The sequence below is a fragment of the Artemia sp. Qi Xiang Cuo genome, chromosome 1, assembly GCF_049724085.1.
Source record: "Artemia sp. Qi Xiang Cuo chromosome 1, ASM4972408v1, whole genome shotgun sequence".
Classification (NCBI taxonomy): domain Eukaryota; kingdom Metazoa; phylum Arthropoda; class Branchiopoda; order Anostraca; family Artemiidae; genus Artemia; species Artemia sp. Qi Xiang Cuo.
Window position 1 is genome coordinate 85778378 of NC_142794.1, and position 23513 is coordinate 85801890.

General features: G+C 36.3%; 2 protein-coding genes across 2 annotated transcripts; both read left to right on the forward strand.

Annotated features, from left to right (window-relative positions):
* Positions 1–18695: 18695 nt before the first annotated feature.
* Positions 18696–19223, forward strand: LOC148956851 (protein CFDP2-like). The gene has a single exon (XM_089092267.1). It carries the CDS (start codon positions 18696–18698, stop codon positions 19221–19223), a length of 528 nt encoding a protein of 175 aa, XP_088948393.1.
* A 554-nt stretch (positions 19224–19777) lies between these two features.
* Positions 19778–20355, forward strand: LOC148956852 (uncharacterized). Its single transcript, XM_089092277.1, has 2 exons — positions 19778–19940; positions 19988–20355. The coding sequence occupies exons 1-2, from the start codon at positions 19778–19780 to the stop codon at positions 20353–20355; spliced, it is 531 nt and encodes a 176-aa protein (XP_088948403.1).
* The last annotated feature ends 3158 nt before the right edge of the window (positions 20356–23513 follow it).

Consider the following 23513-nt stretch of genomic DNA (forward strand, 5'->3'; position numbering starts at 1 on the left):
GCTACTGAAGACAAACCATACTATTTTCTCTTTTCAAGACATTTTTTTAATGCTTTTTTGTTTCTTTTTTCTATGTTAATAAAAAAGGAACTAAAATTATTTTAAATGACTTTTCCCAATAAATTAGTTTCAAACAAAAATATAGAACTCTGTTAACCCAAAAATAAGTAGAGGTGAAATTAAACAATCTACCAAGCGTAAAACTACCACATATCACCATGAATGAATAAATAAAACCTAAAACATAACAGAAATTACAGTAAATGATAATCATAAAAGTCAACAAAGCATAAACTAACATGAGTAGGGCTGACAACCTTCGTTCCTTCTAAACAATTAATGAGAAAGAAAACTTAACAAAACAGAAGTTTTTCAAAGAAAATTAAAGGCTACATTAAATTTAAGACCATAAAAATAAATACCTACAATATTTCAAACTCAAAACCACCAGAAATTACTATTATAACTAAATAAGTCTTGAAACGAGTAAAGCTTAAACTGAATATGCAAATCAATCTTAAAACGAACAAAAATCTTGTGCTATTGAAGTATAAATGAAGCTTAAAAGGAATATAAATTAAATAAATAATAATAGCAAACAAACACACAATAGGTACTAATATAAATGAATAAATAAATCTTAAAACAAGTAAAACCAAAATTTAATATGTAAAATGAGGTAAAAATGAACAAAAATTCCTACAAAAAAGAGTTTGGGTATTGCCTCCTTTCCTAACTGTAAAAGTTTAAGGCCTACTGCGTCATTGGAGCCAAACTTAAAACGAATTGCATCACAAGTATTTTTGTTTTACTGAAAACGAATTACATTATAAATATTTTGTTTGCCAGTTATTACAGCATTGAATATGAAAATTACAGTGAAATAAATTCTTGGAATGATGATCATTCAACAATTAATAGTATTATACGATTATAGTATTTATTCATTTACATTTTTTTGCTATGATTGTTTATTTAATTTCTGTTCTTTTTGGGTTTCATTTATCCTTTAATAGTAATTTCTGGTCGTTTTGGTTTTGAATTATTGTATGTTTTTATTTCGTCTGACCTTAATAAGGCCTTTAATTTTATTTGAAAAACTTTTTTTTCGTAAAGATTTTTTGAATTATTTTTTGTTCGTTTTTGATTGCCAAAGCTTCAATTTTTTTATGATTCCCTTGTCCAACATAATTTTCTTTTATTATATTCATATATTTAAAGGGGTCAGATCGAGAAATTATTAGAATAAATTATTGTTACTAGGTTTTCTGTTTTTGGAGGAGGGGGGGGGGTTCAGTCACTGAAGGAGGGCCAAGGATCAGCTCCGATGATTTTTGGAATGAAATATCGTTAAAAAGTTTGTTTTTTTTTGAAAGGGGGTCAGATATTGTACTGAGGACCGGGGGTCAATTCCCATAATTTTTGGAGTACAATATCGCTATTTGTTTCGGGGAGGGGACCGGGCCATGGAGGAAGGGTCAAGAGTCGTCTCCCAGGATTTTGGGAATAAACTATTCGTTAATAAGTTGTTTTTTTTTGGGGGGGGGGGAGGTCGGGCAATGTAATGGAGGGCCCTTGAGGGAGGGCTAAAGGTCAGCTCCCATTATTTTGGAATATTTGGAAAACACTCCAGTAATTTTTGAAATACAGTATTCCAGAAGGATAAAAAAAAGGGCAAAGGAACTTTCGATGCCAAAACGAATGAGACCCCTCCAAAGTTAATGTGACCACTTTTCCGTAAAAACTTAATATGTTAAGGAAGGTAACTAGCTTGATTTATAGCCTTTTCTCCAACAGATGGAAGGGGAGGGTTTCAAACCCAGAACCATAGTTAAATGACATTTAGACAACTTTAAACAAAATGGTTCTCCCCAAATTTTGATCCGATACATTTTGGGGGAAGAGGGCGCGGGAGGGTATTTAGAACTTTTAATTTTCAATCAAATAAGCTTCCTCCGAAGTCCATACGACCACCGCTTCTATATAAATCTTATATGCTCCGTTATATAGGTCACAACCCTTGTCCTAGTGTTGGTTTACCAACCCTGAAGGTATTGTGATTTAACCTTTGGACTATTTTCAACGCAATAGCTTTTTAATTTTTGATCAGATACATTTGGGGAAAGTAAACGATGGAGAGTGGGTGGGGGATGGGTCTAGTTGCCCTCCGATCACTTTTGACTCACTTTCAATTTCTCAATTTTAGCGGAGGCTCAATCATTTGAGCCCCTTCCGAAGTTTATACGACTATCTCTTCCATAAAAACCTTGAGTGTCCCCTGTGCATAAACTACAAACCTTTCCCCGGGCTTTGGGGGCTGTGTTAACACCGAAGTTTTGTTATCTGTTTTTTGGACTATTTTGAACAAAATGTATTCCAAAAATTGTTGATCCGATACATTTGGGGAAAAGAGGACGTGTATGGGGGGGGCTATTATCCCTTCGATGACTTCTGAGTCTTAAAAAGTAACTAGAACTTTCAATTTTCAATCAAATAAGCTTCTTCCGAAATTTATGCGACCACCTTTTCCATGAAAACCTTATATGCTCCCGGAGCATAAATTACAACTTTACCTTAGGGCTCTGGGGCTGTATCGAACCTGAAGGCATTGTTATATAATGTTTGGACTATTTTCAAAACAATGGCTTTCTACTTTTTTCGATCAGATGCATTTGCAGAAAAGAGGACGTTTGCCCTTCGATCGCCTTTGGCTTTTAAAACGGGGAACTAGAACTTTCAATTTCCACTGGAGTGAGCCTCCTTTAAAGTTTATAAATCACTCCCTTTCAGAAAACCTTATATACTCCCTAGGACTAACTTACAACGCTTTTAGTCGGGCTTTGCGACGCTGTGTGAAGAGGCATTCACGCACTTTTTTGAAAAAACGGTTATCTCAAAGTTACCCTTCGGTTCCTTTTGAATCTTAAAAAAAGAATTAGAACTTTCAATTTCTCAGTCATTTGAACCCCTTCGAAGGGTATTTGACCACCTCTTCCATAAAAACCTTTTATACCCTGGGAGATAGCTTACAACCTTTCCCCGGGCTGTGAGAGGTTGTGTTGACCTCGTTTTTGTTATCTGATTTTTGGAATATTTTGAACAAAAATGTCTTCCTCCCAATTTAAGCAGATTCTTTGAGGAAAGTAGGGAGTGGGAGCATACCCTCCGATCACTTTTGACTCTTAAAAAGGGAACTATAACGTTTAATTTTCAATAAAATGAGCCCTTTCCCAAGTTTATGCGACTACCTCTTCCATAAAAACCTTGTGAACCCCCGGGGCATAAACTACAACCCTTGACCCCGTTTTTATTATCTTATTTTTGGAATATTTTGAATAGCATGTCTTCCTAAAATTTTGAGCGGATTCATTGGGGATAATAGCTATACGACCAACCAATCCATAAAAACCTTACATGCCCCCTCCCCTCTGGGGTTTAACTCATAACACTTGCCCCTGGGCTTTGGGGGGCTCTGTCAACACCGGAATTTTTTTATCCGATCTTTGGACTATTTTTAACAGACTTGCTGTCTCAAAATGTTGAGGAAAAATTGGCATTTGGAGAAAATGGGCTTGGGGGCTAATTGCCCTCTGATCAGTTTTGGCTCTTAAAAAGACCACTAGAACTTCCGATTTCCAAGCAAATGAACCCTCTCTGAAGTTTATACGCTGTCCCTTCCATAAAAATCTTATATTCCACCGGGGCATAACTTACAGCACTTATCCTTGGTCTCTGGGGGGTTGTGTTGACCCTGGAGTTTTGTTATCTGATCTTTGAACTACTTTTAACAAATTGACTATCTCAAAATTTATATCGGATGTTTTGTGGGAAAAGGAGCGTGGTAGGTATTTTCCCTCCAAAAACTTTTGACTTTTAAAAAGGCCACTAGAACTTCCAATTTCCTATCGAATAAGACCCCTCCGAAGTTTATAAGGCTATTCCTTCCGTAAAAACCTTAAATGCCTCTGGGGCGTAACTTACAAAACTTACTCCGGTCTTTGGGGGGTTGTTTCAACCCCAGAGTTTTTGTTATATGATCTTTGGCCTATTTTGGACTATCTAAAAAAATTCAATTAAATGGATTTCAGGAAAAGAGGGCGTGGGGGATGGGGTTAGTTGTTCTCTTATCACTTTCGACTCTAAAATAGGGAACTAAAATTTTTATTTCCCAGTTGAATGAGTCCCCTCCAAAGTCTATACGACCATCCCTTTCATAATAACCTTTTATGCCTCTGGGGCATCAATTACAACACTTGTCCTTGGGTTCTAGGGGGCTGTGTCGACCCCAGAGTTTTTGGTATATGCTCTTTGGTCTATTTTGAACAAAAGGGCTATATCAATAATTCGATGGGATACATTTGGGGTAAAGAGGGCATGGTGGACCTAGTTACCCCCTGATTACTTTTGACTCTTAAAAAGGGAAATATCACTTTCACTTTGAAATCAACTGAGCTCCTCTGAAGTTAATACGATCACCCCTTCCATAAAAACTTTATATTCCCCCAAGGCATAACGTACAATACCTGCCCCCGGAGTTTTTTTATCTTATGCTTGAATTATTTTCAACAAAATGGCTGGCTCAAACTTTTTTATGGAATGTATTTTGGGAAAAAAGGCGTGGGAAGGGGGGCTCAGTATCCTCCGGTCACTTTTATCTCTTAAAGAGTGAACTAGAATTTTCAAATTTCCAATCAAATTAGCTCCCTCTGAAGTTTACACGAGCACACCTTCCATAAGAACCATAATGCCCCTGGGGCATAACTTCCAACGGCTGCCCCGCGCTCTCGGAGAATGTAACTTCGTTCATACGCGTAACTTCGTAACTTCGAGCCATGAAGGGCCACGGGTCAGCTAACATAGGTTTAGAAATAATATAGCTTTAATGTTTCTTTTGGGGGGAGAGGGGTACGTCAGGCTACTGAGGACCAGGGGTCAGCTCCAATAAGTTTTGTAATAAAATTTTGTTAATATGTTTTTTTGGTGGGAGGGGGTTCAGGCCATAGAGACCCGGGGGTCAGCTCCCATACGATTTATAATTTAATATAATTAATAATTTGTTTTTTTGGATGGAGGGGGGGGGGATTAGGCCATGGAGAGTCAGGGGTTAGGTCCCCATAAGTTTCGAAATAATTTATCGTTAATATATTTTTGGGTGGGAGGGGGTCACACTATAGAGACCCAGGGGTCAAATCCCATACAATTTTGGAATTTAATATAGTTAATAAGTTGTTTTTGAGGGGGGAGGAGGAAGTCAGGCCATTTGGAATAAACTTTTAAGTTAAAACAAAGGTTTTACGTTTAGGAACAAACTATCATTCATAAGTTGTTTTTTTTGGAATGAGGGGGGGGGGAGGGGAGATCAGGACATGGAGAGCCAGGGGTCATCTCTTGTAAGTTTGGAATAAAATATCGTATTTTTAGTGTGGGAGAGTTTTCTAGCTAATATGATCTTTGAACTATTATAAAAAAAAACTTCCATAAAAAGCTTTTATTCCTTCGAGGCATAGCTTACAACAACTGACCCTGTACTTTGGGCTTATTAACGATAAATAATTGTTAATAAATTTTTTTAGAGCCAGACCATGGAGGGTCAGGAGTCAGCTCCTTTAAGTTTTGGAATAAAGTAGCATTAATAAGTTTCTTATGTGGAGAGGAGATCGGGCAATGGAGGGCCAGGGGTCAGGTTCCATAAGTCTTGAAAAAAATTGTTGATCAGTCTTTTGTTTGGGTAGCAGTAGAGCCACGGAATGCCAGGATTCAGCTTCTACAGTTTTTGAAATAATTTGTCGAATAAAATATCGTTAATAAGTTTTTTCTTTATATGGGGGATGGGGTCGCACCAAGAGGAGGGACCAGGGGTCAGCTCCCTTAAGTTTTGGAATAAAATATCGTTAGTAAGTATTTTTAGTGTGTGTGGGGGGGGGGTACGGCTTATTTGATATTTGAACTATTTTAAACTCCTTCTATAAAAACCTTATATTCCCCTTGGGCATAACTTACAACACATTCCCTAGGCTCTGGGGGGCTGTGTCGACCCAGGAGCTTTTATTATATGATTTTTGAACCATTTTTAATAAAATTGCTATCTTAAAATTTTCAAGGGCCGTGAGGGGGTCTAGATGCTTTATCATTTTTTACTCTTAAAAAGGGCAGTAGAACTTCTTATTTCCAATCGAATGAGACCCCTCCAAAGTTTATACGACCAACCCTTCCATATGAAGTGCCTCTGGTTAAAGAAAAAGATATATTAATAAAACATTGAAGCTTTGTGTCATAGAAACTTCAAAAAGGGATTGGAAATTGAAATGGCTAGAGCCCTAGTAGTAAGCTAGTATGCACTTTCACGAATACAAGAATATACAGTGCTATTTGACGAACACAAGAATATACAGTACAGTTTGACGTGCAAATTGCAAAAAGCGACCAAACCTTTTATATTATATACCTATAAAGTGATCAAACTCGTTTTGAAAGTATAATTGAGATTGTATAACGCAAGCAGACTGGTTTTTGAGACACTTTCATCATAACGTTTTTTTGTTTTTTTTAACCAAAAACTAGAAATTGTCAAATTGTGTACTTAGGAATCATTTTGTAGGAAAAGCTGTCTATCACCCATGCATTATCCACTGTTCCATTTCTTTGAAGTATGTGCTATCAGACTGGTTTCTGATTTTTTGGACAATTGCCTTTAGTCAAGACTAGTTTGTTAGGAATGTGTCGCTAGATAGCATTTGTGAATTGAATCGTATGAAGGTGGAGAAAAAAAGGGTATAGAATTGGCGAATTGGACTATACGAACGATATTAGTTGAATAATAGGGAAAAACAGAGCTAGATAGCATTTGCGAATTGGCTCGTATAAAGGTGGAGAAAAAAGGGTTAAACTGATTATTGGACAATTGCCTTTAGTCAAGACTAGTTTTTTAGGAATGTGTCGCTTCTAAAGCTAACACTAATGGCAAAAAAAGGGTATAGCATTTGCGAATTGGACTATACGAACGATACTAATTGAATAATAGGGGGGAAAACAGAGCTAGATAGTATTTACAAATTGGATCGTATGAAGGTGGAGAAAAAAGGGTTAAACTGATTATTGGATAATTGCCTTTAGTCAAGACTAGTTTGTTAGGAATGTGTCGCTGCTAAAGCTAACTCTAATTGCAAAAAAAGGGTATAGCATTTGCGAATTGGTGATTATTAGTTAAGGTAACCCCTCGGGGTTGTTAACTGATAGCTTATTTATCATAAATTTGGAACAATATCAATCTATGGAAATGGTTAACGATGATAAAATGGTCTTAGGACTTGAACTAGCTTTACTTCTTCGATTTGTTCTGTATAATAGACAAGTGGTGTTTGAACAGTGTTGTGAATTTAAAATAGAGTTTAACGTTATAGTATACCAAAAAGTTGATACTAAGAGAGATGTAGATGGCAAGAAAAGAATTTAATAATGAAATTCAGAACAAACCTTAGAAATCCTTGCAAATCAAGTAGTAAGGTGTATGTGAGTACGAACCATCAAGGATCATAAGCACCAATGACCCTAACCACCAGAGACCTCAACCCCCCAAAAGTCCCCTATCCCCAAACTCGAAGGGCGCCCCCTCACCCCCACTTTTTTGAATTTTTTCTTTTGAAGTTTTTTTTAACTTTTTTTTTATTATTTTTTTTAACATATATTTTTTTAATCTTTTTTTTACATGTCTTCGAATGTGAGGAAACATACTTACAACAACAAAAAATCACATTTAATATTTTCCAAACTCAAAATAAGAATGGTATAGACATGTTAGTCATGACCTTTACTATTAGAAAAAAACTGTTTGCAGTAGTACTTTTTTTATTGGACTAAAAAAATTTTTTGGACTTAAAAATTATTCAACTTTTTTTTACTTATCTTAAAATAACCTAAAATATGCTTACGGCTCTAACAATTGTACTATATGGTCAGAGACACGATGCGGCTTTCCCACTGGTACTTTATGGCGGGTTATCGACAATATCTAGTTTATTGCATGTATTAAATCAGTATTTTTTTTCGCAGTGGAACGATAAACACATAAGTCATATCTTTAAAAAGTGAAGATAGAGCATTTTAATAAAGTGTGTTCACATGACAATGTTATTGTAGCATTGAATGTCGACAAGGAGAAGTATTTAAACTATGAAACAAGTACCAGTGGTAGCACTATTGGAAATGTATGGATGTATTGTCATGCAAGTAAAGAATTAAATTTCTTTCGAGTACCGAAAAAATCAACTCTTATGTTGGTGGATATGCAAGATTGAGATCTCCAGAGATGATTACACTCAAAGAGAATGCCAACATAAAAATAATCGTTGATGATAGAGGACAACTCCTTGCTACTGTTGCAGGTAACACATTACCTACTGATACATCCTACCGTCAGCTTTCGGGTATTAGCATTCAACGGAAGATCAAAAAAAGAAAGGCCTACTCTTCTGCTAATATCATAAACCATATCTTGTCTACGTGCCGAAGCTGTTACCTGCGTAAAAATAATGCTATAATAGACAGTGAAATTGCCAGAAAAATAAAAAGGGCATTGGTAGAAAATGTAACCATGGAATATAAAGATGAATCGATGAAAAAAAAAAGTACCAGCAAACATACCAAATAATACCAATGAACCAAATAATACCAAAGACGAAAAGCATATTGAGCCTGTCGATGACACACCAGTAAAAATTGTGTATGACTCAAAATGGAATAATGATTATTCTACTGATTACAAACTAAGAGAAGGCAATAACTACAATATCAAGAGAGAACATGGTGAACTATTTTGTGGAACAGATTCAAAATGTCCAAAATTGATCATTGATATTAATAATGTATCATAATATATTTTGTATTAATATTCTACATAGCATTATTTCATTAAAAATATATTATGCATTGCATTGTTATGTGTTCGTTATTTTTATAGTAAGCTAGCATATCAGAGGTTTAGAATGTCTACTAAAATAACAAAGATGTAAGAAAAGAAATTTGCAGAAATCTATAGTCGCACACATGAGATAACATTGACAAAATCTAGGTATCAGAATGAATAAATTCATTATTAACATCAGTTTTTGGATATATCATTTTGAAAAAATTTTAAGTAAGTAAGTAACAAACTCTTTCTTGAATTCACCTCTTGGATACACAATACAGAAATTTAATTCAGGAAATTATGAAAAAAAAATGAACAAATTCTTTATTAACATTATTTATCGATTGAATTCGCTACTATCAACATCTTTTGTCAGGTACATCGAACAAAATTGACAAAACGTAAATTTCAGAGTGAATAAATACTTCATGAACATCCTTTATCAGATATGTTGGATAAAATTGACAAAATCTAAGTATCAGAGTGATTAAAATCTAAGTATCAGTGTGATTAAATTCCATATCAACATCCCTTTCTCGGATACATGGGATAAAATTCACTAAATCTAAGTATCAGTTTGAATAAATGCTTTATCAATATCATTTGTCGGGTATATCGGATAAAATTGAAAAAATCTAAGTATCAGATTGATTAAATTCTATATCAACATCCATTTATCGAATACATGGGATAAAATTGACAAAAGCTAAGCGTCAGAGTGAATAATTGTTTTTATTAACATCTTTTGTACAGCGAATATAGTTGACAAAATCTAAGTATCAGAGTGAATAAATGCTATATCAGCATTCTTTGTCGGATATGTTGGATAAAATTGACAAGATCTAAGTGTCGGAGTGAATAAATTTTTCTTATCAACATCTTTTGTCAGATACATCAAATATAATTGACAAAATCTAAGTATCAGAGTGAATAAATGTATTATCAACATTATTTGTCGGATATATCGGATAAAATAGACAAAATCTAAGTGTCAGATTGATTAAATTCTATATCAACATCCATTTCTCGAATACATGGGATAAAATTGACAAAAGCTAAGTGTCAGAGTGAATAATATTTTTTATCAACATCTTTTGTCAGATACAGCGAAAATACTTGACAAAATCTAATTATCAGAGTGAATAAATGCTATATCAGCATTCTTTGTCGGATATGTTGGATAAAATTGACAAGATCTAAGTGTCACAGTGAATAATTTTTTTTTTGTCAACACCTTTTGTCAGATACATCAAATATAATTGACAAAATCTAAGTATCAGAGTGAATAAATGCATTATCAACATTATTTGTCGGATATATCGGATAAAATTGACAAAATCTAAGTATCATATTGAATAAATTCTATATCAAAATCCATTTTTCGAATACATGTGATAAAGTTGATAAAAGTTAAGTTTTAGGGAGTATAATTTTTTTTTATCAACGTATTTTGTTCGTTGTAAAGATTATACTTGACAAAATCTGAATGTCATACTAACTAAATTGTTTACATGCATCATTTGTCAAATTCGCTGGATAAAATTCATAAAAGCTAAGTTTAAGAGTGAATAAATTTTTTTTATCATCATCTTTTGTCAAATACATCAAATATAATTGACAAAATCTAAGTATCAGAGTGATTAAATGCTTTATCAGCATCCTTTGTCGGATATCTCGGATACAATCTAAGTATCAGGGTGATTAAATTCTATATCAACACCCATTTCTCGGATACCTGTGATAAAATTGACAAAATCTAACTATCAGAGTGAATATTTTTTTTTATCAACATATTTTGTCAGATACAACGAATATAATTGACAAAATCGAAATATCAGATTGATTAAATTCTATACCAGCATCCTTTGTCGGATATGAAGGATAAAATTGACAAAAGCTAAGCGTCAGAGTGAATAAATTTTTTTATCAACATCTTTTGTCAAATACATCAAATATAATTGACAAAATATAAGTAACAGAGTGATTAAATGCTTTATCAGCATCCTTTGTCGGATATCTCAGATAAAATCTAAGTATCAGAGTAATTAAATTATATATCAACATATTATGTCAGATACAACGAATATAATTGACAAAATCTAAATATCAGAGTGAATAAATACTTTATCAACATCCTTTATCGGATATGTCAGATAAAATTGACAAAATCTAAGTATCAGATTGATTAAATTCTATATCAACATCCATTTCTCGAATACATGGGATAAAATTGACAAAAGCTAAATGTTGGAGTGAATAATTTTTTTTTATCAACATCCTTTGTCAGATACATCGAATAAAATTTGACAAAATCTAAATATCAGAGTGAATAAATGCTTTAACAAAATCCTTTATCGGATATGTCGGATAAAATTGACAAAATCTCTGTATCAGAGTGATTAAATTCTATATCAACATCCTTATCTCAGATACATAGGATAAAATTGACAAAATCTAAGTGTTAGAGTGAATAAATGCTTTATCAATATCTCTTAAATGCATTATCAACATCACATGTCAGAAACATCGGATAAAATTGACAAAATCTAAGTACCAGAAAGAATAAATTCGTTTTCAAAGTTTTTTATCGGATACATCAGATAACTGTCATAAAATCCAAGTTCTATTCATTTTGACTTCATGCTCAGAAACATGAAAACCATAGATTAGGTTAGATTGGCTTACGTGCGCGCACGTAAGATAACCTAATCTAACCTATGGTTTTGATATTTCCGAGCTGCTTTCCCAGTGGTACTTCATGGTAGGTTGTTGAGACTATCTAGTTTATTGCGCGTATTAAATCACTAATTTTTTCCTATTGGAGGGATAAACACCGACACCATATTAAAAAAAAAGAAGTGAAAATGAATTATTCGGAGAGAGTTTGTGAACATGATAAAGTCATTACTACTCTAAGTAAACCTAAATTAACTCAACTTTTTGAATATCTCTCTCACTATGACTCTCTGTCTGAGCGGGTTTGCTGCCATCTATAACCGGTCAAACCTAAATTCAACGTAAGGACGCATGAAGTCAAAATGAATAGAACTTGGATTTTATGACTTTTATCTGATGTATCCGATAAAAAACTTTGAAAACGAATTTATTCCTTCTGGTACTTAGATTTTGTCAATTTTATCCGATGTATCTGACATGTGATGTTGATAACGCATTTAAGGGATATTGATAAAGCATTTATTCCCTCTGATACTAATATTTTGTCAATTATATCTCATGTATCGGAGAAAGGATTGTTCATATATAACTTAATCAATCTGAATGTTAGATTTCGTCAGGCTTATCCAATTTACTTGAGAAAGGGATGTTGATATACAATTTAATCAGTCTGATACTTAGATTTTGTCAATTTAATCCGATATTGTCGACAAAATGATGTTGATAATGCATTTAAAAGATGTTGATAAAGCATTTATTCACTCTGATACTTAGATTTTGTCATTTTTATCCCATGTATCCGAGAAACGGATGTTGATATGGAATTTAATCACTCTGATACTTAGAATCTGTCAGTTTTATCTGACATATCCGACAAAGGATGTTGATAATGAATTTATTCACTCTGATACTTAAATTTGGCCAATTTTATCCCATGTATCCGAGAAAGGGATGTTGATATAGAATTTAATAACTCTAATACTTAGATTCTGTCAATTTTATCCGACATATCTGACAAAGGATGCTGATATAGAATTTAATCAATCTGATACGTAAATTTTGTCAATTTTATCCGATATAGCCGACAAATGATATTAATAATGCATTTCAAGGATGTTGATAAAGCATTTATTCAGTCTAATACCTAGATTTTGTCAATTTTATCCCATGTATCCGAGAATGGGATGTTGATATGGAATTTAATCACTCTGATACTTAGATTCTGTCAATTTTGTCTAACATATCCGACAAATGATGTTGATAATGATTTTATTCACTCTGGTATTTAGATTTTGTCAATTTTATCCCCTGTATCCGAGAAAGGGATGTTGATAAAACATTAATCCTATCTGATACATAGATTTTGTCAATTTTATCTGATATACCCGACAAAGGATGCTGATAATGAATTTATTAACTCTGGTACTTAGATATTGTCTATTTTTCTGATATAACCGAAAAATGATGTTTATTTTTAAATTATTCCCTCTGGTACTTAGATTTTGTCATTTTTATCCGACATATTCTACAAATGATGTTTATAAAAAATTTATTCAATCTGATACTTAGGTTTTGTCAATTTAATCCAATGCATCTGACAAAGGATGTTGATAAAAAAAATTTATTCCCTCCAACACATAGATGTTGTCAATTTTATCCGACATATCCGACAAAGGATGCTGATAAAGCATTTATTCACCCTGACACTTACATTTTGTCAATTTTATGCAACATATCCGACTGCGTCGTCAGATGAGCTGTCAAGATTCAGGACATCTCGTAACTTTTTTGCAGCTCCCTTTCCCTTATTCGGCTTCATTTTAGCTTTGCCAGATTTCACTTCACTCGTCCATGAATCATCAAGATCTTCATCTTCTCTGTCACTCGATTCAGCTAGTGATTTTCCGGAAGCCTTGTTAAGCTTTGTCCGCTTACACGACACAGTACCAACAGTGACAAACTGCCTTTTTTCAAAGGAAATTATGACAGAATCACAAACTGCCTCACGGATATTGTCATTTGATTGCCTATTAGGAATCTTTTCGATGCAATGCTTTCTGTCAAAGCCTTCTGTGAATCCATTTTGAAGGTTGACATTGTCATCTTTTGCCAGCTCATCCCAGAGGAGCTTCAATAGCTTCGGAAACACCTCCTTGCGGACGTAATTTTCGGCAGGATTTTGCATCTTGTATTCTTCGAGGATTATTCTCCAGATTCGTTTAGTTAGCCCAAAGAATGAAGACTATTATTTTCAATATTCTATTTTACAAGATTCCAATAAAAACTTATATGCCCCCTGGGCAAAACTTATAACCCTTGCCCTGAAGACTGTGGGGGGAGTGTCCTCCTCAAATGTATAATTTCCTGAACTTTAAACTGCATGGAAGCAAAATGGCTATCTAAAAAATTTGATTGGATATGTTCGGGGAAATAATGAGCTTGGAAGGGGTGTTAGTCACTCTCCAATCCCTTTCAACCATTAAAAAATTGCTCTAGCCCTTTAAATTTCCAATCAAATGAGCCTTTTTGAAGTTTCTACGACAAAACTTTTAATAAAAATCTTATTAGCCCTCAGGGCATAACTTAATACCCTTGCCCTGAGTGCTGGGCGGGTGTCATTCTCAAAGACATAATTTCCAGAACTTTCAACTACATTGAACAAAATGGCTATCTGAAAATTTTGATTAGATGTGATTGGAGGAATGGTGGGCGTGAGAGGGGGGTTAGTTACCCTCCAATCACTTTCGATCCCTCTCAATGGGCACTAGCCCTCTCAATTTCAAATTGAATGAGCCCCATTTTAAGTTTTAAGACAACTCTATCTATAAAAACTTATATGCCCCAAGGGCAGAACTTAAAACCTTTGCACTTGCGGGTTTGTCATCCTTAAATTCATAGTTTCCAAAACTTTTAACTAGGTTGAACAAAATGGCTATCTCTCAACTTTGATTGAATGTTTTTGGGGAAATGGTGGGCGTAATAGGGGCGTTAGTCACTCTCTAATCACGTTCAATTATTAAAAAAAGCACTAGCCCTTTCCATTTCCAATTGAATGAGCCCTTTTCAAGTTTCTACGCTTTCAATAAAAAATTTACACGCCCCCAGGGCATAACTTACAACCCTTGCCCTGAGGGCTCTGGGAGGACGGGTTGTCATCTTTAAAGACCTAATTTCCAAAACTTTCAACTCCGTTGAATAAAATGGCTATCTAAACTGCTGATTGGATGTGTTTGGAGAAGAGATGGGCGTGAGAGGGGGGTTAGTTACCTTCAAATCACTTTTGACTATTAAAAAGGGCACTGGACCTTTGAATTTCCGATCGGATGAGCCCTTTTTCAAGTTTCTACGACAAAGATTTTAATAAAAACCTTATATGCCCCCAGGGCATAACTTATAACCCTTGTCCTGAAGAAGTGTCCTGTGGGGGGAGTGTCCTGCTCAAAGGAATACTTTTCTGATCTTTGAACTGCATGGAACAAAATTGCTATCTCAAAATCTTTATTGGATGTGTTTGGAAAAATGGTAGGCGTGAGAGGGGCGTTAGTCGCTCTCCAATCACTTTTGACTATTAAAAAGGGCACTACCTTTTGAATTTCCAATCGACTGAGCCCGTTTTGAAGTTTCTACGACAACGCCTTCTATAAAAAGGTTATATGCCCCCATGGCATAACTTAAAACCCTTGCCCTGAGGGTTGTGGGGGAGTGTCCTCCTCAAAAATATAATTTCTATGTGGAAATCAACTACGCTGAAAAAAATGGCTATCTCATTGGAGATAGCCATCAATTTTATTGGATAAGTTTAGGGGAATGATGGGCGTCGGGGGGGAGGATAGTTGCCCTCCAATCACTTTCGACAATTAAAAGGGCATTAGCAACTTGAATTTCCAATCGAATGAACCTGTTTTGAAGTTTCTACGACAACGCCTTCTATAAAAACCTTATATGCCCCCAGGTCATAACTTAAAACCCCTGCCCTGAGGGCTCTGGGGGAGTTTCCTCCTCAAAAACATTTGTTCTATCTGGAAATCAACCTATCTGGAAATCAACTACGCTGAACAAAATGGCTATAAGATTTTGATTGGATGTGTTTGGGGGAATGATGGGCGAGGGGGGGGACTAGTTGCCCTCCAATCACTTTCGACTATTAAAAAGGGCACTAGCCCTTCGAATTTCCAACCGGATGAGCTTGTTTTGAAGTTTCTACGACAACACCTTCTATAAAAACAATATATGCCTCCAGAATATCTTAAAACCCTTGCCCTGAGGGTTGTGGGGGAGTGTCCTCCTCAAAAACATATTTTCTATCTGGAAATCCACTACGCTGAGCAAAATGGCTATCTCAAAATTTTGATTGAATGTGTTTGGGGGAAAGACGGGCGTGGTGGGGGGGGGGGGGGTAGTTGCACTCCAATCACTTTCGACTATTAAAAAGGCCACTAGAACTCTCAATTTCCAATTGAATGAGCCCCTTTTGAAGTTTCTACGACGACCCCTTCCATATGAAGTGCCCAACTCAAAAGGAAAAAATAATAAATAGTACGTTGTGCTAACATCGCTCTTATATGCCCTCAGGGCATAACTTAAAACCCTTGCCCCGGGGGTTGTGGGGGAATGTCCTCCTCAAAAACATATTTTCTATTTTGGAATCAACTACGCTGAACAAAATGGCATTCTAAAAATTTTGATTGGATGTGTTTGGGAGAATGATGGGCGTGGGGGGGTAGTTGCCCTCCAATCACTTTCGACTATTAAAAAGGGCACTAGCCACTCCAATTTTCTATGGAATGAGCCGTTTTCGAAGTTTCTACGACAACTCCTTCGATACGAAGTGCCCGGGTATGGAAAAAAAAACACATTGTTCCCATATCGTTCTTTACTTAGGCAGCGCTAGTGCGCTGCCTATGACAGAGGGGCTACTCTATGCTTCAAATATATTTTTGTTGGCCCTGTAACTAGTCCCTCAGATCTAGCCTGACAATTGAATAACTGAGGATTCATTCCACTATAAGACTTTATTTTTATCAGGCAAAATTAAAAGTGGCTGCCGAAATTACAAGCAAATTAAAACATTGCTTTACTTTTAAGCTCGGAGTATTCCCTGCCGTTTTATTTTTCTTATTACTTCTACTTCTGCTTTTTACATTTTTATTTTTTAAGCATTGCTATTAACTTTTTTTCAGTATGCAACTAATATTTAAAAAACTCTGGAAATTTGGGCAAAAAATGACATACAAAATTAAAATTATTTTCTTGGTTTTCAGTTCCGTCACCACCAAGAGCATTGGAATAATTTATTTTATTTTCAAAATATACCCCACAACATCGATACATACATTAAACGTGGAAGGCGTTTGCTTTTGGAGGAGAAGGAGAGAAAATTTATAAATCGGGAAATTATATACTCAGAACGCGAAGTAGCAAGAGCTGTTCAGCGTCATGATGAGCATCATAAACACACACCTCTATTGGTCTATAGAGACAGATTAGTGGACTTTGTTGAAGCCAAAAATTATGATTCGAAAAAAAGCTTGTTTCCTTCCTCTCTATCCCTCTCTCTCTCACCAGAGAGACACATTATCTCTGTGTTCTCTCCCTACCTCTCTCTCTATGTTACTCTTATTCTTTTAATTTTTACTTCAAAAGAGCATAACATTAGTAGCTTAAATTTGAATTTAACCTGGCAGAATGATTGATTACTTATCATAGAGCCGGACAAACAAGTTCAGGCGTCTAATTGGGTCTTAATTTTGGAGGGCCACATCATTTGGTGGATCTCACTTTTAAAGAAAGCACAAAAATATTGGTGAACTATTTGGAAAACATATAAAATTATAGAAAAAGCTAGGGAAATTTTGAATTTCTAGGCTGTGTATGGGCTTAAAGACTGCAATCCTGGACACAGATGAGGATTAATCTCGTATGGAGTAGTCGCTGAAATATGTCTTCTTGGGGTCTCTGTTATCTTTTTTGTTACCCCTTTTGAAATTTTCAGAATTGCCTTAAAATGTTTATTTTTTAATTTTTTTCTTTTTTTAACTTCATTAAAAAATCGAATGATGTATCCTAAAGTTTTCAAGGGGTCTCTGTTGCCTTTTTTGTAACCCCTTTTGAAAATTTTCAAATTGCCTTAAAATGTAAATTTATTAATTGTTTTTCTGTTTCTTTTTTTTGAACTTCGTGACATAACCGAATGTTGTGTCCTAAAATTTTCAATACAGCTTGGGCTACAATTCTTCTATTTTGAGAGAGTAAAATACACGTGACTGTCTTGTTTTGCAAGTGTTGAAAATAAGTAATAGTGCTTTTTGAGAGAAATAGAAACCTCAGCTTGAATCCATTGAAATTTTTAAAACATCCTCATGAAGGTATAATTTCCCAAAGAGATACAATTTTAGTCTTTGTTCTTTTTTCGTGGGTTTTCCTGCTGGATTAAATATTTTTTCCTTTTTCTTATCCTTGGCAATTTTTCGAAGTTTTGGAGGCACCCTTAGGAAGAGGTACCTACTGAGTCACCTTCTCAGTGGGGGCCCTCTCCAGATCACTCAGCGCGTCGCCAGGTGACGGATAGGGGAACTCCTACATAAGTGTAGGGTATCTCACAGACCACGGGGGGACCTAGTGCCTGGAGGTCCATTAATTGAAACTCAGGTACCCTTGCCTGGTGGTCAGAAATACCGGTAGAGGAGGAAGAAGGTCCCTGTGATGCAAACTGAGTAGGGCCCACCGTCATTTGGACACGTCCCTTTAGTTGCAAACCTTCTTTCAGCAATGGGTTAAATTGTATGGTGGTGCAGGATACCATCGTGGGAGGATCTTCTTCAGGAGGACAACTGCAAAATGGGGTTGATGATCCAGATTTGGACAGCAGCCTCTGCATGTCGGGTAGGCCTGTTGGGTTCCGGTCTAACAGTTTGGGACTGGCGTCCCTGCCCGTAGCCGAGCCGAAGAAACCGGATGGGCGTCGGCCTAGCAAGCTATCCCCGTAAAACGAAAACTGCTAACGAAACGTCAACGTTAAGCCTCGGACCTAAACCTTTAAATCTGATGACGACCCATACAAGTCCCCAGGCCAGATCTTTTAATGTGAATAAACTACTTAAGATCGGCCAATGAAATGTTAGAACCACTGTCAAAAACAGAGCAAATCCTTTGCGAATGCAAGAAGTTTAGACTTGACACAGTCGCCATATCGGAAGCAAGATGGAAAGGTTGCGGCAAGAAGAGAATCAGTGGCGACCGTGTGATATTTAAAGTCTTATACAGGGGAAAAACTGTAATTCACTCTGACGGAGGTGCAGCAATACTAGGTCCAAAAGCGACAAAGGCCCTCTGCTCATGGAAACCGGTAAATGAAAGAATACTGTATGCAGGATTTGTTTCTAAAAACGCAAACCTGTCGTTGATCATGTGCTACCCACCCACAAATGATGCTGATGACACTCTTAAACATCAGTTCTACGACAACCTCTATTTTATGATCAATTCAATACCCCTCCACGACGTCACCTGTATCACAGGTAATCTCAACGCAAAGGTTGGCAAAGACAGATCCTACTGTCCCGAAGTGATGGGTCACCACGGACTTGACCCCATAACCTATGGAGAACGATTTGCTGATCGGCGGTACGCTCTTTCAGCATAAAGATATCGAAAAATACACTTAGACGTCCTCGGATGGCACCGTCAAAAACCAAATCGACCATTTCCTGACCCGCCAAAGATGGCCAACAAGCCTACAAGACGTTGGAAGTTTCCAAAGCACCGACGTTGGTTCAGACCACGAAATAGCACTCACCAAACTGAAATTAAAGCTGAAGTCTAATAATCGGAGGGAGAAGACGGACATACTCAGAAGCTTTGACGTGGACAAACTAAGTGACAAAGGCGGCCAATATTCGTTTGGTATCAAAGTTTCCAATAAATTTAAAGCCCTATATCACCTATAAGAAGACGTCGAAGAAGCTTGGGAGACGATCCACAAAAGCTACACGGATGCAGCCGAAGAAACCCTCGGGTTTAGAAAGTCGGCTAAGAAACAGTGGATATCTACAAAGACCTGGGATCTCATAGAAAATCGAAGAAGCTGAAGTCAAGCTCCCTCTGGGGTAGTGTTCCCTCAGAGGTGACTAAGAGCTTGGCCTACAAGAAGCTGATAGAAATGTAAAGAAAAGTGTCAGATTCGACAGACGGCAATACATGAACGAAAAAGCCATGCAAACCGAAGAAGCAGCTAGAGGTGGAGGCACAAGAACCGTATATCGCCTTACCAAAGAAATAGTAGGCAAGTCGCGTATCCAAGAATGCCCGGTGAAAGATGAAAATGGAAGGATCCTGGCAGATGCGGAAGAACAAAAGGAACGTTGGGCGAATTATTCGAAGCCCTAGTTAATCCCCCCACACCAGCAGTCCTGTCAGATATACCAGACCAACGTCTCTTCAGTCTTTACATCAGTGATGAAAAGCCGACAGCCGACCAGATACTCTCATCAGCTAAAAAACTTAATAATGTGAAGACTCCTGGTAGAGACCGTATTTCAGATGAAATGATCAAGTTCAGACTGCGTCGAACCCTGAGCATCAGGCTATTCTTCTTCTCGGTCCTCTGGCAGACCATAAAGCTCCCCAAAGACTGGAGAACAGGAACCTTAGTCAAACTCTTCAAGAAAGGAGACACGAAAGAATGCGGCAACTATAGAGGAATAAATCTTCGCTTGATCCCTGCGAAGCTCTTAATGACGATAATATTAGGAAGAATCCAAACAGCACTTACGTGAAGAACAGTATGGATTTCGGACAAAGAATCTTGTGCCGACCTTATTTTTACTCTACGCACCGTGTTGGAGGAATCTAACGAATGGAGACAGCGTTTGCATATACTATTCGTGAACTTCGAAAAGGTGTTTGATTTAGTTGATCGCCAAACCCTGTGGAGAGTATTGCAGTTTTGCGGCATCCCCGAGAAGCTATTTCGTCTAATAGTTACCATGTACGAAGGGACATAATGCTGTGTTAAAACATCGGCCGGCAACACACGCTACTTCAAGGTGATGACTTGTGTCAAGCAAGACTGCGTCCTGTCACTTCTCCTCTTCGTATTAGTTGTAGACTACATCTTTAGACAGATAAATGGGCATGGAATCCGGATTGCAGGAAAACTTATTCAGGACGTCGACTTCATCGACGATGTTGGATTCATAGAAGCCGACAAGCCGAAGCTTAAGGAATTCCTGAACAAACTCGCAGAGAAAGCTGAACAATTCGGATTACATATCAACACTTCGGCTATGCCAATCAATAGTTCACCCATGGAAATCCAACAAAGAGGAGAGGACATCGAACAGGTGACAGATTTCAAGTACTTAGGGAGTACAGTCACTTCCATTGGCGACTCTGAAAAAGAATTACGTACCAGGATAGCCTTGGCCAGGGCATCATTTCAGACAATTCTCACAGTCTGGAAATCCACAATATACTCGCTGAAGTTGAAACTCAGGTTGTTCCAGAGCGTTGTACTGTCTGTCCCGAGTTACGCTATAAGATGCCTTAAGCTAACCGCCAAACAGGAGAATCCGCTCACCACCTTCAAGAATAACCGTCTTCACCGATTACTTACGATCAGTTGGAAAGACCGTATCAGCAATGACGAGATCCGCACCCACACAGGCCATCCATATATCGCAACTGTTGTACAAAAATGTAGATGGCGATACCTCGGACACATCCTCCACATGCCAGATGACAGACTTCAAAAAATGGTCTTCCACTGGCAACCAGAAGGCACCCGTCGCCGAGGAAGACCAAAGAACACTCTCCGCAGGAAATATAAAGGTGAGAGAAGAGCCCTCCAGACGAGTCTCAACCCAGAGTGGGAAGACATATGTGCAGCGGCTCACATGATGGAAGATTGGAGGCTACTCACCGACGCCTTGTGTGCCTTCAGAGGCACCGGAGAAACTAAGGTAAAAGGTTAGGAAAAGATATAAAAGGGCGCTTTTCAAAATCTTATGAATTATAATTTAAAGTATTAAACAGTTTTTAGTTATTTTGTAGTTAGATTGTAAACTTTAGTTTTCTCGGATACTCACAAACCCTGTAAAGATTTGGAGACACCACCTAATGGGTGCCAAATCCTCTTTTCCAGATGGTAAAGTTACACCCTCGGAGGTGCCCCAGATACCCCCGTGTTAAAGCTGCATGATCTCTCATGAAAAAATAAAAATTCCACGAAAATATTACCATGTGGGACCGTTGAAAGTAGAAAACTTTCCTTAACAACTTGTTTAGAATTTTCTAAATATTTCTTATAAGTCTAAAATACCAAAATTTGATGAAAAAGGAACTGAAGGAAAAGATTTTCTTGTAAACTGTTTATGGTGGAAAATTCAGAGGTTATATTCTATTTCACTATAAAAAGTTTGGCCTTTCAAATGATTACAGTTAGCTGTTTGTCCCCTCAAACTGTATTTCTTAGGATAATTGTAAATTTAGACTCGCTAAAAGAAAGCAACTCTATTTGTAAAGACAATTACTTAGCCCACCAAATAGTTACAGGTAGTTCAAATTGTGTGTCCTAGCCAAAAACGGCCAAAGATCGTGTTTCCAAGGGTGATTCCACTTTCAAACCCGTTGGAAAAATATGTCTTCTTCTGTAAAACAATTGGTTGGTCTTGATCAAATCGGTTGGCCCTTTTTTGCTCCCGGAGAGATAAAAGAAAATCTGGTTTACAATTTTTCTTTATTGTTTTCACATTTAAAAAAAATTTCCAACTGTTTATTTCTACTCATTTCTACTCATTATATCAGATATTTCTAGTGCTTTCAAATACCTAGAATTTAATCCCAAATTTTCAGTAGCAGAATATTCGTATTTAACCTGGATGCATAAATTATTAGTACTAATTTGATATAAAACGTTTATTTTTGTGATGGGGGAGGTGGATGCATAGCTGTGTTTGCTCACGTGGCTTGGTGTTGCAGAGAGTTTTACTATTATAAATATTAGTAGTAGTAGTATTCGGACTTAGTTATAATTTTACTTACGGTTTAGTAGTTGTATATTTGATTTTAGCTAAACGCATCCGATGAGCCTGCTAGTAGCTAGTTGCCGAAGAGCCTGTCTGACCACAAGTATAGAAAAGAAAAATTGTACCGTATACATTTTGTAAGGAGAAAACAAAACCTAAATTCTCTCACTTTACCAAACATCATAAGTTACACCTCCCCTCCAAAAAGTGATATTTTTTTGATAGTCCTGTCTTTTTCTCATAGCCAAAAAACAAAATAGGGTATTGTTACCAAGCTAGGAATAAAATATTTCATATTTTACTAAAACTGCTAGCTGCGTGTAATTTCTGTTATAAAATATATCGGTTCACAGTTGAGAAAAAACGCCTACTTTCATTTGAGCATCCAAAAACCAAGTGACTGACCTTATTTATACTCTCTTGGGAAACAAACCACTCTGTAGCATCATATCATGTATTGCAAATCTCAACAGTGCTCAAATTTGTATGAAGAATTAATTTATAGCTTATTACTATATAACCTGCATGTACATTTGATTTTAGTTAAACGCATCAGTCTATTGCTTTCAAGGTTTAGAACTGAATTCCAATTTCTATTAGACGAAAAAATTTATATTAGACTACAGGTAGGACGGGATTTATGAGCTCTCTGCCCTTCATTGACTATGCTTTTTCCTTTGGATTATTAAATTGTGTCTTTCTAGAAAAGGGGCTTCTTTTTTCTTCAATCTAATGTATTCCTATATTTAAGAACATTTATTGAACATATTTATGTTTAAGAACAGGTTCAATTATCATTTTTAATTTGGTCTTTTAGGATTTACTATAGATTCAGTATGATTATAGATCTAATATGATTTACTTATGATTTCCTATAGATGATTTACTATATGATTTACTTGTTTTTT

Coding starts and splice junctions, on each gene's coding strand:
- LOC148956851 (XM_089092267.1), top strand. CDS start 18,696: ATGTTAGAACCACTGTCAAAAACAGAGCAAATCCTTTGCGAATGCAAG.
- LOC148956852 (XM_089092277.1), top strand. CDS start 19,778: ATGAACGAAAAAGCCATGCAAACCGAAGAAGCAGCTAGAGGTGGAGGC. Junction 19,941..19,987: donor TGCGGAAGAACAAAAGGAAC/GTTGGGCGAATT, acceptor CCACACCAGCAG/TCCTGTCAGATATACCAGAC.